The 17,186-nt window shown below is 39.4% G+C and overlaps 1 protein-coding gene across 1 annotated transcript in view; it reads right to left on the reverse strand.

The window, feature by feature from the left end:
* Positions 1–17,186, reverse strand: part of TOX (thymocyte selection associated high mobility group box) — a 149,450-nt gene that overhangs the window by 2,644 nt on the left and 129,620 nt on the right. Inside the window, exons 6-7 of the mRNA XM_023750902.1 lie at positions 7,765–8,151; positions 118–269 (exon numbers count right to left, since the gene is read on the reverse strand). Coding sequence (XP_023606670.1) covers positions 118–269; positions 7,765–8,151 — 539 coding nt within the window. The remainder of the gene's footprint in view (positions 1–117; positions 270–7,764; positions 8,152–17,186) is intronic.

Raw genomic sequence — 17,186 nt, forward strand, 5'->3', positions numbered from 1 at the left:
ATCTTTTAGAAAGCAGTAAGAAAAGATAGATCTTTCTTTCCATGGACGAGGGAGCAGGGCACGCTGGGCATGCAATGAGAGCTGCCCACCACCAGGTGGCGGTGAACGGCCGCTTACCCACTACTGCAGTAGTCGTTATTCCAGTCCACGGGCTGGGCGGCAGGGTTTCTGCACCCAGAACGCACGTACTCCATTGCTTGGGTGACCACTTGTGCAGCTGTGGATGTAGGGTTGATTATAGTCTGATAGTCCGGTGGAAGAGTAAATCCCTGAAAGGGAAAGCAGTCCACAAATAAGGATCGAAATGCCTTTTTAAGAAGAAATGCACCCAAATATTTAGCCACTGTTTGCAAACACATCACGGCCTTCTTGCTTGTGTCTCTGCAAGGGCAAGTTTATCTGAAGGGGCGCAGGAAACTGAAAACAAAGGTAGAAGAGAAATGCCTACATCCTCATTCGTATCTTTCCTTCATTTAACCATTTGTTAGAAAACCTTTAATTACACTCTTGAGCAGATAAATTGAATTAAAAAAAACCAATTTAAAATATAGAGAAGCCAATTCAATCCAAACAAAGGGAAAAGGACCCAAACCTCTCAAAGTTTATATTTTCTATCAAACTGAAGGATACATTAATAGTTAACTCCCAGAATATGCAACAGAATCTTTTTTGAAGGATTCAGGCAGCAGGTGGCTGAGTGTTTTATTAGACTACACCTATTCATATATTGTTCTCAAAACCCTTTTTCTTCATTCATTCACAAAGGGACCATCTGCCTCTTCTTTTATTTGTACTTTTTTTTCTCAGCTAAAAAATTTCAACCAAAGCTTTTTAACAGTTGTTGGACTAATATAGGGAAGATTCAAAACAACTTGCCATTGAAAAACACAGAGAAGGAAAAGTGTAAGACAGAGCAAATAATTTTAATTGAAAAGTCTATTAACTGGCAAACAATAATCAGACTTCAGGAAGATTCTTTTAATACACTGGTGTGGTGAAGTATTGACTTTTAATCCTTGCAAAGCTATTAAAAATTCAAGGACAGAATCTCTGAAGAATATATTTATATCTGGTAAATAAAAAGCATTATACACTACAATTTATTTTTAGCTTATCTGGTGAATTCAAGAGCAGCATAAGCAAGCTTTGCTGGAAATGACCAAAAAAGCAACTTAATTAATCTTGTGGTCGTCTCTTTCTATGGCCGATTTCATACATGGTTTTTAACCACTGAAAAAAATCAAGATATTTTAAAATGAACCATTCTCCATTTAGTTGCAGGGAGCTTTTAAAGGCATAATATTGTTGAGTTCTTGCCTTTTTTTAAAAAATTAACTCAGCAGAATGGTCAGAGAATTAATTTCTAACTAAAGATATTTCCTTAGACTTTTATCATGTATGAATGTTCATTGGGACATTCAATGCCCTCTTCTACTCAAAGACACCTATCATCAAATGTCCTCAATTCTCGATATTGGCTTTAAGATACTAATTTATTTTCTGTTTAAATGATAAAGACTTCAAGCCAATGTTCACACTAACTCCCATCAAAGCTGTGGATGAAAGACAAAACTTTGAAAAATTGGAAACAAATCATCGAAAAGTAGGGAATTCAGCCAGCCTGGTTATTTGACCTCACACAGACTAAAGGGAATAGAATGTTTCCTAAACTAACAACTGGTTTATGGGAAATACATTTGTTTATGTAGACACCACTTGCAGCTCAAGCTATAAGCGTTTCCCAAAAGAGCAAGATGAAAAGTAAGAGGTAGTACAGGCTGTGGGTCCCTGGTCCTTCCTCTCTCTCCTGAACACTCCCCCATCTGTCTGGCTTCTGCGAAGTGTACTCATTTCATTATGGTCCTTTACTATTGTCTTGATGGAGCCATTGTCCAGCTTTCTTGACTTTTTCTCCTAGTGTCTAGTGTGATGCTGGGCAAACAGCAGCAAAAAGCTCCAAGAATGAATAGCCTCCTGTTAACTTCCATTTCAGCCCCTGTCTTAAGAGCTGGCCAGAGGGACTTGAGATTCAGAGTGCTTGCCTTGCTCACTGGATATTCACAGGAGTACCCCATAGTAGTGGCTCAATAAACAATGTCTTCCAATGAATAGTTTAACACAGAATATTTGAAGTTACTGTTGGAAGGCATGGGGAGTATAAATGAGTAAATGTCAGGGCTTTCCTATCTTTTTAATGTAAAATTCTCCATATTGGATTTTAGCACAATCAACAAAATGTAACCTAAAAGTAAATGGATCTCAAAAACGAAGTAGTTGAAAAATATCTCGAATTAGTTAAAAGTATGGGAACATATGAAAAAGAAAAAATAAATAAAAACAAACCAAACCACTTCCACCCAACCCTGCACAATCAACAATAGAAACCACCATTGCTTCCCCCACCACCCCAATCCAATGAAAATAGTTTCTCAAGGTTGGGAAGCGAACAAATGGAGAACATTCATTTTTAAGTTATTAGTTTAAGATTAAATGGGTAACTTCAGTTTATAAAACCCATTTTTTTTTGGTTAGAGTGTTATCCTGATATGCCAAGGTTGTAAGTTCGATCCCTGGTCAGGGCATGTACAGGAAGCAACCAGTGGAGGCATAAATGGGTGGAACAACAAAATCAATGTCTCTCTCTCTTTTTTTCTTCCCTTCCTCTCTCTGAAAGTCAATAAAAATAAAACAAAATAAAACAAGACCAAAATTATGTGCTATCTACAAAGTTCAAAGATTTAAAATTCAGCTAACTTCAGTGCTTAAAGTTAAGATCCCTAATACGAAAACAAGAGAGGGCCAAGAAAAATGCAAGCAAAACCTGAAGTAAATCATTTTACTTGCTTTCAAATTAAAAAAAAAAAAGAGGAAACATTCTCCTGAACACTATATACAGAGATGCTGAGGTCAGACTTAGCGCTAAGAACATTTTTATTATTGATGTAAATATGAAACCACAATGATGATATAAATTTTTGAAAAATGTTGGCTTAGCAGTCTAATTAAACAAGACTGAATAGTTTGCATTTTAATGCTCAAGAGAAAAATCACCAACTGTTTTGTAGCATGCCTGGAATTTTAAATTTCATTTTCTGGTGCCAGATTGAAATAAAAATAGGAAACATGATAAAGATTAATTTGATGTCAGAAGGGACATTTGCTCTTTAATTAGATTTCTGTAGCCCTAGCAGTTTTGTTGTGCCACCATAGCAAGTCCTACAGAGCCCGCAGCACAACCAAACACTGATCCTCATATCCACACTTTACTGGGAACTAATTTCATTTCCTGCCTGTCTGGAGAGGTATTTTCACTAGGCATCAATGTGTTTGTCTTCACAACTGATTTATTCATCAATCTCAATGTGACTTTTTTTAAAACCTTTAAATTACACCCAAATCCTAAAGAAGCTGTTTATTACACAAGGAAATTGAAAATCTGTCTGTGTGATATCATACAAAGATTATTTTCTTAAGGTTATAAAGGAAGTTGACAGATATTAATGATTTTTTTTTCTCTTGACCTCATTCGACAATACAGTGAACAGAAAAAAAAGGAAGAAAACTGGACCAAAACAAGCTGGTCTATGGGTTTAGTGTATAAAATATTTCTCTAGAAAAAAAAAAAAAAGAAACCATTATTCCCGGTGGACTATGCAATCATTCTGTAGGATACATTCGTTTGCAAAAGGATAATAAAATGGCTAAAGTAATACTGAAATGTGAGCCATTATTTAAAAAATACAGTAGCTTTCTCTGACTTTCTCTCTTTCGTTTTCTTTGATGTGTGAATATGTGAACATGGCCCCCATGCCCAGAAGCAAACATTTTTAGGATAAAGATGCTTTGGTTGATGCATCAGACAGGTGTAATTACATCCACAAACTGGCTCTGTGACCACAGGCTAAGGACCAACTTTGATGACTTGGACACTGGCCCCTGTACCCTGTTGTGATTGTAATGAGTTGAGGGATATCACGGGGTAATGGACTCTTGGATCCTGGTTTTAGGATGAACAACTTGTTGGGGAGGCCTGTCCTTTAACGTGGAGGACCGTACTCTGCTGACCTGCCCATGAGTCTGATCTCAATCCCATCAGCCTCCCTTTATTCACTGGGCTCCCACGGGCCATCTTTCCATGTCCTGGACCAGCCACACTCCTCCCCAGAGTGGTCCTTCCAGCCTGGAACCTCTTCTCCTTCCTGCTCTCCTGGCATTCCTCCCACACCCTTCCTACCTCCCAGTATCTTCAGGTGTCTGTGTCAGCCCTGGAGGGGGCCTTCCTTCTTCATTCCAGCCAAAGGCTCTGCCATCCCCACATGCACCCTGCAGTTTGTCCTCCTCTATTATTTTTTTCCATGAGACTTTACTAATTTATGTGTTTATTACCACCCGCTATCCATCCACCTCTGATGTGAGCTGCATGGGGGCAGAGGCCTCCTTACCTGTTCTCACTGATCATTCAACTTCCAGCCTAGACAGGGTCTGGCACACTTTAGGGGTTCTATTCACCTTTTTGGAATAAATAAAAGTTTTAAAAACTTCCAGGGGGAAAAATAAAATAAATTAAAAAGACTTCCAGGGAAATAAGGTTCTACCCTATGATTTCTTCTAATGTTTAAACACTTTTAGAATTCATTTTAAAAAATGCTCTCATTTGTCCAACATTATTTTATTGACTACCCATCACGATCAAGGCATTGTTAAAAGTGAGGCTAGTCACTGTAGTCTTTCAGTCTCCACATTGGGTCCATGCCATTTTGTCTTCTGTTACTAATGTAAATTGAAATCAGGTCTTACCATTTTGGTAAGGACACGTTTTGGGATACAGTAATAGAACTGACTTAAAGATTGATGAATAACCTACTCAATGTGATTCGTTCTATTTTTTCCTATTCAGATCTCTTGAATTTTCACATGTGGCCTTATGTAATTCTGAAATGTTGAAAACTAGTCAGGGTCATGACCAACTCACCTAAGGTATTGATATATATATATATATGGAACCATTTCTAATTGGATAAATTAGAAAAAAGGTGTCCTTTCTGGATAGAGCTCTACTCCTCAACTTGTTGAGGGGATTGTGACTTCCATATTCTTTCCTCTGAGAAGAAACTGCCCTGTAGTACAGTACTGTGAGCAAAGACTGGGTCCCAAGCTGCCAGCAAGTCCCCTTAGGCAAGATTCAACCCACACAACGGAAGGTTGTGTCTTTTAAACTATTAATCCTTCACAGAAACACTACTGGTTCCTTAAGATGCAAGGACACCCAGGAGGGTCCCTTTTATTGTAAGTGGTGTCTGATGGAAAGACTGGAAATTTGACCCTGTGAGCATCAGTTGCTGTCCACAAACACCACTGTGGACAAGGCAAGTGGTGGAAGTCAGTTTTCCTGAGTCTTCTTCCCTAGTGAGCCAACAACTAGTTTGTTGAGCATAGCTAAGTAAGTTGTCAGAGCTTTATCAATATCCTTGGCTTAGAGACCAAGGAAGACATCCGCTATGCTCTCCATAACCATGTTAATCTTAGAACTAATTAGAATTTAAAGACCCTCCAAAGTCTAATAAGACACAGATTTTCTAATGCAACACTGGTAATAGTCTATAAGAATGATTAAAAGTGAGAGGCAGCAGGTCTAGCATTTAAGAATCCAGGCTCTGATTTCTGAATAGACTGTAGTGTGAATTCCAGCTCTGACCTTATGGGCACATTATTCAACCCTGCCAACCCGAGTTTCCTCACCTGTAAAATGAAGATAATGCTAGCAGTACCCACATTATAAATTTTCTGAAATTAAGGATAAGGTAAGGTAATATATTAAGGTTTGCTATTGTCAGCTCTCAGAAATTCTGTCTATAAATACAATAATAAAAATGAATTTGAGAGTACTTATATTTAATTCCTCTTTCTGCTTCCTCTCCACCCTCTCATAGTCCAATGAGAAATTCCTCTACTAGGTGCATGCTCAGTAGAAGCCAAAAATGACACAGAAAAAAAGAAACACATGCATAATAGAAGCCAAAAGGGGAACTGTCTAATCTGAAAAGAAGACTGAACTGGGTAGGGGGAGGGCCCAACACAAGCCTGCAAAGTTCTAAAAAATAAACTGATTAGGAAAAGGGCCTAGCACAAGCCCATGAAAAGAAAAATTGATTGACTTAAAAAAAAAGCCCAAAATAATATAATCAAAATGTAACAAAGGTCTCTCTGTATAACACACATTCATTGCTCGCACATTCTCTCTAACAGCGTTGAGGGCCTAACAGCCTCTCCAGCTGAAGCATGAACTTTGAGAGCGGCTCCCAGTGCAGGCTTGGCAGCCACATGGACCCAAACGCAGGCCTGGGTACAACAACCCAACATCAGAGCCAGCTGAAAACAGAGACTAAACTACCCAAATGGGAACAGAGACTAAACTGGACTCAACATTCACATGGACTGAACCATTAACAGAATTTCTAATTCTAGACCTAATCAAGACAAGACTTGACTTCTTCCACAGCGTGATGGATGGAAATAAGACACTGGAACCTGGGAACAGTCTTTTATTTCTATCCCAATAAATCTTACCACTACACCTTATCCTTCCATACAAGGGCGCCAAAAATGCTTTTCTTGGGACTCCATAAAAGGACCCCATTTCCACCAGCAATACAACTAAAGACTCAAATTCCATAGAGGCCTACATATCAATTTTTTTTATTTTTTTTAAACTATATTTTTATTGATTTTAGAGAGGAAGGGAGTGGGAGAGAGAGATAGAAACATCAATGATGAGAGAGAATCATTGATCAGCTGCCTCCTGCATGCCCCTTACTGGGTATGTGCCTGACTGGGGAATCAAACCATGATCTCCTGATTCATAGTTTAATGTTCAACCACTGAGCCACACTGGCTGGGCTAGATATCAATTCTATCGGAAGGCTATGTTTGCATATTTAACTCTGGCTCTGGAAACAATAGAGTAATTTATAGCAGTGAGATAAATTTGATATGTTTGTAGGTTTTACTTTGACCTATATTTTAAAACAAGTTTTTACAATTTTTAAATGCTTTATGCCCAGTTTAGTTCACACCCTTTGCTCCTCATTTTCAAATTTTAAAATAAAGCCAAACCCCAAAGGAAAACTTAATTTCAAAGAAAAGTTAAGATTGCACACAAATGGTTTCGATAACTGGGGCGTGGGCAGGGAGTTTTCCAAACCTCTTATATTTTCTAATGGATGCAGAAGCCAGGTATCCATTTTAAAATAAAACTGGCTAAAACATTCATTTCTTAGGACTTTTAAGGTTGCATCCATTGATACTTCTGGGCAGAAACAGTGTGCCTGATTTCATTTTACAGCATTTACTGGACTCAGCAGGCATGCCTACCATGAGTTCCTTATAGCTGAGCAATATTGTAAAAAACAGTATAGAGGTCTCAGTCCCAAAGAGATCTTTAGTAGTAGTGGGCATCTCAAAACAAAAAATTTACTTTACTCAGGCAGAAAACAAGGGCGATTAGAAGGTGAAGCAACATGGACATCATGAGAAGGAAACCAGTGATTATGAAAAGCAGCAGCTATCAATTATCGTGATTGTATAATGCTGCCCATACTCTCCACCTGTAAATTATATTTTTCAGAAAGCAGATATTTGTTGAATATCTTCAATTCTCTCTCTATTTAAATAGAAAACACATATCCCCCTCCTTGACTGGAGGAACAGACCGCCCCCCCCCCGCCCCAGCATTTCTGAAGGGGAGTCGAGAGCGCGAGCACGTACCTGCTGCATGGTGGGTGAGTGTAAGGCAGACTGGACCTGCATGGGGAGCTGGTTCCCAAGGGGCTGCTGCATGGTGAGTGGCTGGTGCTGCTGCATGTTGAGATGCTGGTGAAGAGGTGGGCTGATCTGGAGGGGAGGAGGGGGGGACACGGCCATGTTTGCTATAGACACAGTCACTGGCATTTGGTTATTCGGCTTGGGGGCTATGCTCCTGGGGAGACTGGGGTGCATGGCAGTTAGGTGAGGACTCATCCCTGGTTGTTGGTGATAGTGGGAACTTAGGTACAGAGCTGAGTGGGCCTGGCTGGGCCCGTGGAACACTGACGGCTTTGAACTGATCAGCTGAGGAGGTTGAGAGGTCTTCACATCAACAGGTTCGCTGTAGCTCTGTTGGCGAAACAAACAAGAGCAGAGTTAAGAGACCGACCCACACGGTGTGATTTCTGTTGACAAGATGTTCTGTGAGTTGATACATGAACTTCCATGTGACTCAACACCCATTGCTATTCTTTTTTTGTTTTGTTTGTTTTGTTAATCCTTATACAAGGATATTTTTCCCATTAATTTTTTAGGAAGAGTGGATGGGAGAGAGAGAGACACACATCAATGGTTGCCTCCCACAGTGCCCTGACCAGGACAGGGGATGGAGCCTGCAACTGAGGAGGTAAATGCCCTTGACCAGAATCGAACCCAGGATCCTTCAGTCCACAGGCTGATGCTCTATCCACTGAGCCACACCAACAAAGGCCTCATTACTATTCTTGACCCTCTTACCCAAGAACTCTGCCACCATTATTTGCAAGGAGGTTCTTCTATCTCTGATATAAAATCTAAAACCATCTATGATGACTTTTTTTCTTTGTATAAATGCTAAGCCTTAATTTGGTGGCTTTTCTCATCCTCCAAATAAAGAGAAAAAGATCAGGGTGGGATGGATGCCATCATTGTCCTAATAGGAAATGCATGCGTAGCTCACTTTGAAAGTAATTCAGTGTTGGGAGTTCTTCTATTGATTATCTGTTTAGTTTTGTCTTTTTTCTTTTTGTGTTCTCAAAGAGCCTTGGCCTAGATATTTGCACAAAGAAATCAAAGCCGGTTGATGGAAATGGATATGGAAGCAACGAGTTCTAAAATACCTTTCAGAAGTCACATAAAGCCACATTAATATATCTTCAAAGTAACCATAGAACTCATCTTGGTTTTTAAAGAAGTTGATGATGAATTGTCCCCCATAATGAACTGGATAAAAATAATCTCTCTTAGAAATTTTAGACTCCATCATAAATGAATATAATTTTGCCCTAATTTTTTTCATACCTTCATAGGGTCATTTCCTAATAATCTTTTAATTGGCTGAAAAAGGAGGCATATCAGTGGGAGCTGAAAAGAATCAAGAATCAGCCCTGAGGCATTTCTTTTTGGGCGTGAACCCACCTCCTACTTTGGCTGAGAGGAAGAGGCTGATATAACAAATGGTGAAAGGTGAAACCAGCTGGAGGAAGAAAATGCTAAACTGTCCTTCTGGGGAAAACACAAGGTCTTGATGATGCATAGATGCCCTTATCCTGCGACCTCCATGTCACGCTTATTCATTTTGTAAGTCAGAATGAGTTTCTTGTTCCTCCCAGCAATGGAGGGTCCTTCTGAGTTCCTCCTGCTCTGTGTGGCTCCGTCAACTGACAGGTACGCTAGGCAGACTGGTTCATCGCATGTGATGACATGAAACTCAATGTGGGAGCATCATGTAGGCCTACAACATAGCAGCACAACTCATTTCCCCTCAATAATGCAGGGAAATTAAATAAAACCACAGTAAGAACGATGCTGCATGTGTGTGCTGACTCGAGGAGGGTAGGCTGGTTAAATGGACTACCACCCCACATACTGTTCTACAGGAAGGACACGACCGACATCTGTAAAAACATGCCAAACATGGAAATCTGAGGTCCCATGAGACTGAATACTCCATGCAGAGTCTATAGAAGGTGTATCCAAAGGGTTCAAGTCCCTCCAAAGAATCCTCTCATTGTTTCTCTCTGTCCATGTTGATGCAAACTTCCGAACTAGGAATGGACATTCAGATGCCCTGTCTTCTGTAGCAACATTAAGAATGTCAAAAATTGTTCACAGAAACTTTCAAGAGGAGGCTTCAGACCAAAGAAGCATTATTAATTACTAGAGGCCCAATGCACGAAATTCATGCAAGAGTAGGCCTTCCTTCCCCCAGCTGCTGGCACCAGCCTCCCTCTGGCACCCGGGACCTGGGTTTCCCTCGCAGCCCTGGCTTCGTCCGGAAGGATGTCTGTAAGGGTGTCTGGTCTAATTAGCATATTATGCTTTTATTGTTATAGATAGAACCTAAAAGGTGTTTTCCATTACAAAATTAAGTCAATTTTTTTGCTCCCATTTAAAAAAGTCTTGTTGCACAGAGTAGTGAACAATTCAAGGAAAAGGTCAATCAGGTTAATTCAGGCCATGTAAACACTGACTAGTTCTACATCAGAATAACATGTACTGGGATGATATGCCTCAAACATCATTCTGTACATGCCAAGACGATATGTGTTTATTGTGTCTGTGTGTTTAAGTCATCAGGGAAAGTGTTTTCATTGTGTTTGCATTCCCTCTTCTGAGCCTACTGCACAAGGGCTAATTTCATATTTAGTCACATACTGTGGCACTGTCATTCAGGAAATAAATGATTACACAATGAGCAGAAAGCTATCACACTTAATGCATGTCAGTGCATCTTTACTTTTTGCTTTATAGATGTTTTAATTCAAACAGAAGAAAAATCACTCACATTTACCATATTCTCAAAACGATGAAATACATGTAATGGTAAAATATTTTTTATCTCGGTAGCCGATAATTGCCTCATTATCTACTGATCTGGCATATAGAGCTTTAGATACGTAGCTTGCACTTGCATATACACCTGTGTGTATGTAAACCAAACGTACAGAAGTATATATGACATGTTGTTCAGACAATCGTATAATCATCCAAAGAATTACAATAAATTTATAATCACATACATTTATTTATTTAAATTAAACAACTTAAGGAAATGTACTTAGGCTACACTAGAAATGACTAATCCTAGTGAGTACAGACACGTAGCAAACAGCAGGGCTGGCTTCATGGATGGATAGCCAGTCCTGGCAAGCAGTTCTAGGTATAACACCAACTTCACACCCCAAAGCACATAGTTTCCAAACTGTATTGAAGGGGGTTTGTGGAAAAATAAATATCTTAAAACAGCCAGGTTCCATGAGAGAATATGTGTGGAAACAGCACTGGGTTAGAGAAGATTAAGGGGGTGCCTTCCAGCAGGACTTCTTAGAACCTTCACTCTGCGAATCTATGTCTTGAATCTATAAGTAAGAACCACAAAAGTCTTCTCTTAATGGGTCACTTCATGACAATAGTTTTCAATGAGAAATATTGGTGCAGAAAATTAATAAATCACACACACATAATTTAAATTGGCAAATAGAACACACATTTCAATTTAAATAGTCATGTTTCTTGCCTCAAACTAACTTTTTATTGCCTCACAATGCATAGTGAAATTTTGTGCATCCAGGTACAATATTAAAATAATCATTATTTTATGTTTCCTGTAATAAGATTTGCATAGTAAGTTTCATATTTCACGCTAAGGACGGTGACAGTTTCTTGAAGGGTTTAGGCAGTTGGCAGCTTCCCAATTAGAGCCTAGAAGAGCGAAGGTGTAGACATGCTAATGGTTTTCCTCAATGGTGAATCCAAAATAAACAATGAGCCAAATTCTCCCAAATTTCACTTTTTAAATAACAGCATGTGGTCCACCACATTGATGGATGATGGATAGATGTAGAGGTAGAAGTATAGACTTATAGATAAGTAGAAATAGATTGCAACCTAATCTAAGATACTTGATTGCCAACCTTGTGAAGGCTCTTTTCTCCTGGTAAACACAAAACCTTTTGTCTATTCAGCCATTTCTTTGTCATCTATCTTCTCCCGACTAAGGCATGAAAAGATCAGTAATGCTAAACCGAAATAGCAGTAACTTTTAATCACTGGAAGGAATATGGGCAAACTAGCTAAATAGATTTCTAAAAGAAATGATTTAGACAATACTTAACCATAATTTGTAACATAGAGGGAGAAAGAATCTTGGGAAGTTATGTGATTTCTCTTCACTTTCCAAGATACTTAATGTGACAAGATAAATAATGTGTCTAGGCACATGACTGTACATGGCAGGCACCCCAACAGGGGTTTTCTCCCTGTATTCTCTCTTTAAAATGAAGTCCTCCAGTCTTGGACCCCTCTCCATCGAGGAAAGGACCTGTTTTCACAATAGTGACTTAAATCTCTGCATCCCATGCATCTGGCACGATGCCAAGTACACAGAGCACACCAACATGTTTGATGAATGACTGAATGACTCTTCTTGAGCAATACTCCACGCAATGACTGTTGCCCTTGCTGAGGCTCCTGACAAAGCATGCTGCTCCTCTTCCCAAGGGGGGTGAGGAAAGATCTGAAATCTTTGAAACCTTACAGAATATCAGGGTGATAGTCCACTTTCTCCTTTGCTCTCAGCATAAACCACACCCTCCCAGAAGGGATGAGAAATGATCACCCTTAGCTCTGGCCCTGGGTTAGGTGCTCTGCTCTTTATTCCCCACTGGATCTTGGGTGATGCAGGCAACAGGGAAGTTTACTGTGCTCCACTCATATTTTGAGAATTTGCGTCTTGATGTAAAGGTCCACTCATTCAGACAGGGGAAAAAAAACCTACTTCTAACTTCATTTCTGATTAATTCTTAATCAGACTAATACAACAGACCATCTATTAATTATAGTGCTATTTTATTATTTTGGAAGATAGGAAGAATAAGTTCATTTTCCAGAACAGTGCCATGAATTCATAATCTGATTAAACGGGAATATGAAGAAATCATGAATTTAATACACTCTTACTCTCATTTTCTTCCAATTAAACTATGAGAGCAAGGCTACAATTTTGCAAATTAATTGTATATGAATATCTTTATACCTATCATTCATAACTTAGAACTATTTTCTCATACAGACTAAAGAATTTAAGATTGTTTCTATTTTCAAACACATTAACTACTTTCATTTTAGGGGGTGTGTGCTTTGTGTAGGTAACCTGATAAATGGGATTTTACTACTGTACACACAACTGAAAAATCAACCCTTAAATCAGACATTTTAATGCAAAAATGGTGTTCTGGCTATTAGTTTCTGAATAAGTTCTACTTCTTGTTTGCTTTTGAAACCATTATTCTGAAAGATGTTCTCTATAAGCAAAATGAGGATGCATGTGTGGCAAGAAAGACCATTGGGTCTTTTCAGTGGAATCTTCCACAAGAGATACAACTCTGTAAACCTTCAGGTACTTCTTAGGATCCAAGTTGCTGATTATCCAAGATAGTTTTGGATTTACTCAGTATAATAAAGATAATACTGCAGAGTGCATAAATGCCCCCCATTCTGGGCCATAAAAATAAAAAAATTGACAAAGCAATTGTTATTTAAAATAGCAAAGTATAAATACAAGACATAAAACTCAGTGGAAGCAACAATATAGGAGTTGCTGAACCAAATCAGATTAATCGTCCATCTAATTTGATTCTTGTTTTCAGCACTGACCGATACTTGATGCACTGGAAATTAAAGAAAATTTATGCACCGACTCAACTGTGCATTGTTGCTTCTGGACAGAAATTTTTTCTTGGTCCTTGCCTGTGATTAATTTACACCTTGAAGCATGAGATTTTATTATCTTTAAATCACAGTTTGGGCTTACGGAGCTGCACATTTTATGTTAACAGTCATAAAATGGTCCATCCCATTTTCAAATTCGGACTTAATATTTGTCTTCATGGCATGAATTCTATAAATTACTTCATCCTGTAAAAAGAAATTATGTCTTTTTTTTTGTTTTGAACTTACTGGCCCTTAATTGAACTGAGCATTGTGATTTTTTTATGATGGGTCATGGCAACAGAGAACTTTTGTAATTTAATTCAATACTGTCCTATACTGTACATTAAAACAAAAACCCAGCTTCCATTGCCCTCTATAAATTTGGCACAAGGTAGAAACAAAACCTCCTCTCTGGTGTGTGACCTTAAAGTCATGAATCTGATGACTGTCGTTTAACAAACCAGAACATATTCGCCCACATGATGTCCCCTTCCAGGTGGGCACTTCTGAGAAGGCGGACGTTTCTTTCAGTAAAGGCTGCTTTTGCTTGGGATACTGGAGAACTTCCCTACTGGATTTCTCTTCAGAGCCTGTGGGACACTGTTTGACAGATCCTCAGACAACTCTTTGTTGTTTGATGGTGCGTTTGATTTTGGAAACAGCTAATAGTCACTTGGAGCCAAGTCTGTGGATGACATTTGAGTGATGTTTGGGGGAAAGAACGAGGTGTGAAAACAATGTAACAAGATTGACTTTCTAAAGGGGCTCGCAACCTTTTCGTGACTGCAGTTCTGAAAGAGGGGTTTCAGGACTCTTTTTGAACTCGGGGAGCAATAATACAATAAGTTTGTGGCCTCCCAAGGTGACTACTTTGAATCCAACACTCATTTCGAGAATATAAATTCTGGTCCATGTGGTAAAATGAAACCAGTTCCAATTGCTTTAAAGTTATACATTGTTCTCAACGCAATAATTTAGACCCTTGTCTATGGAAAAACTATATATCCTTAAGCTTTCCTTCAGAGGCCAACCCCAAACGACCTTAAATAGCAAGTAAAACTGCTCCAGCCAGGAAGTCCTAGCTTTCAAAACAGCATAGATGCTTGGCCCTTAGACTATTCTTAGTCTCTCCTACTAAAGACTCATAAAGGCCATTTCCATTTTGAAACCTGTGTAGATGAGTTTTAAAAATATCTAGACCATTTCTCATCTTTATAAGGGGATGTATCCTGAAACAAATTGTTTCTTCTTTTAATGCCACTTACAGTGTTTCTGTACATCAAAGCAGCCTGGCAGACAAACTGAAAATGTGAGCCAGCTACATTTTCAATCATGCACACACTTTTCCTAGTTCTTTGCACACTTACCAAGGACATTAAACTAAAATTAGTAACAGCAACAATAAAATAGCTGGTATGAATATTAAGTGTTTCCCCGTGTTCAGGATCTCAAATCATGCAGCTTATATAGTTTTTTTATTTCAGCCTCATGGATGTAGGTCCTATGAGCGTCTCTATTTCACACATGAGTAAACTGAGACTGAATAACTTGCATGAAGACATGCAGCGAGGAAGCGGGAAACCTGGAATTTGAACCCGGATCCACCTGCCCCCGCTGCCTATGGACCCTTCTGCCCTCTGAGGACTCCTCAGTGTAATCTGAGTGGCACTTTCGAGGTCCCTGATGCTCCCATTGACGTCCTGTGGAAGACAGACGTGGAAGACCTCTTGCAATCCTTATTTATAAACCTTTGTTTCCTGCTTTTAAACTTCTCTATGGAAAGAAATTGTCTACCCAAATAATTCAAGAGTTTAGTAATGCCCTCTGTTCAGATTAAAGTCCTCTGGCTTCAAATAGCATCTTTTTTCTTGTTCTGGAGCCAGAGAAAATGGAGCACCAGTAACCCTTGTTCTGTGTCGAATGCCTGCCACGGGCTTGAACGTGCCTAAGTCTTTGTTTTTCAGACTTAGAAATGTCAAACCCTCTCTTCTCAGCTACTATCTTCTGCCCTTTACCTTTCAGTCACTTAGTTTTGTTTTTTTTTAACTTTCAGTTTTCGATGACATCTAACATACAGTATGATACTTGCTTCATGTGTGCAAGTGATTAGACATTTTCATACCTTGCCAAGTGCTCACCTCAGTAAGTCTAGTACCCGCCCAGCACCACACACAGTTGTTACAATCCGACTCTACTCCCTCTGCTGCACTTCACATCCGTGTGGCTATTTGGATAACTGGCACTTTGTACATCTTAATCCCTTCACCTTTTTCACCTATCCCCTAACCTCTCTCCATCTGGCAAGCATCAGTTTGTTTTTTGTCTCTATGAGTGTGTTTCTGTTTTGTTTCTTCGCTTATCTTGTTTTTGAGATTCCACATACACGTGAAATTGCATGGTATTTGTCTTTCTCTGTCTGACTTATTTCACTTAGCATAATTTCAGTCACTTTCATGTCTTTTTCTTCTGAAATCTGTCCAACTTCCCTGTTTAAATTATAGAGCCCAAATTGAATAAATTATTCCAGAGTCTGACCAGTGTTGTGTTTCAACACTCTGTGCTCTGTTCATGGGTCCTTCAATTCCGATGTGTTTGCCCAGCAGGGCGCGGCCTGTGGCTGGGCGGCCTGTCACAGGCTCCCTGTGGCCAGGCCAGGCTGCTGACCAGCTGGGAGAGTGTGGCACAGAGCGATGCTTTCTAGAGTGTCTGCAGGCCCCAGGCTCCTCAGAGGGCTCCGGCCTTCTACCCCCAGCTTCCTTTAAGCCAGGGCAGCTGTCCTCTTAGCTGTCTAATATGTAAGAGCTGGCATAGACTTTTATTGGAGATAACAAGAGGTTGTAGTTCTAAGATATAAACTGATGAACAAAAATAGATCCAGAGACACAGAAGCATCAAACAGACCGTCAAACCTCAGAGGGAAGGTAGGGGAGGGTAAGGGGGAGATGGGTAAGCGATCAACCAAAAGACTTATATGCATGCAGATAAACATAACCAATGGACACAGACAATAGTGGGGTGAAGGCCTATGCTGGGAGGTGGGAGCGGGTTGGGAGAGGCCAGTGGGGGGAAAAGGAGACATATGTAATACTTTCAACAATAAAGAATTTGAATAAATAAATACATATATAAATACATACATACATACATATTTGGTAATCACTCATGATAGAGAAAACCTATAAGCTTTGGAACAAGACAGCAAGGAGTCTGGGTCCTCAATCTGCCACTCTCCTTACTGTGGGCGAGTCATTTAATCTCCCTGCCCAGGGACTGTCTAGAAAATGGGTCTAAATCTTACTTTGTAGGGTTATTGTGATGATTCCTAGGAATTTACATAAAATGTCTAGCACCGTGTGTGACACGTAGAAGCACCTTGGTAGCAAGACACTCTTCGTATTTGTGTTATTGGAGAAAAATTCAGTGTCCTTCTGAGGATGTGTCAGCGCCATCATTTTGAAGTTATGACAGTTAGAACAGTCATTTATTATGACAGAGCTTTTTTATTTTTGGTAGATTTCTATTTTATTCAGGCCTGGAGTCATGTTAATGAATTTGTTGGATTAGATGGTCTAAAGCAGATTTCCACTAAAACATAACATGAAATATTGAAAGGAGAGGGACACTGTTAATCTTATGCCTCAGTTTCATGGTGGAGCCAGGCTGTTTCTATTTTTGATTATGTTCCGTAAGAA

This window comes from Myotis lucifugus, unplaced genomic scaffold, assembly GCF_000147115.1.
Source record: "Myotis lucifugus unplaced genomic scaffold, Myoluc2.0 scaffold_17, whole genome shotgun sequence".
NCBI classification, from domain to species: Eukaryota; Metazoa; Chordata; class Mammalia; order Chiroptera; family Vespertilionidae; genus Myotis; species Myotis lucifugus.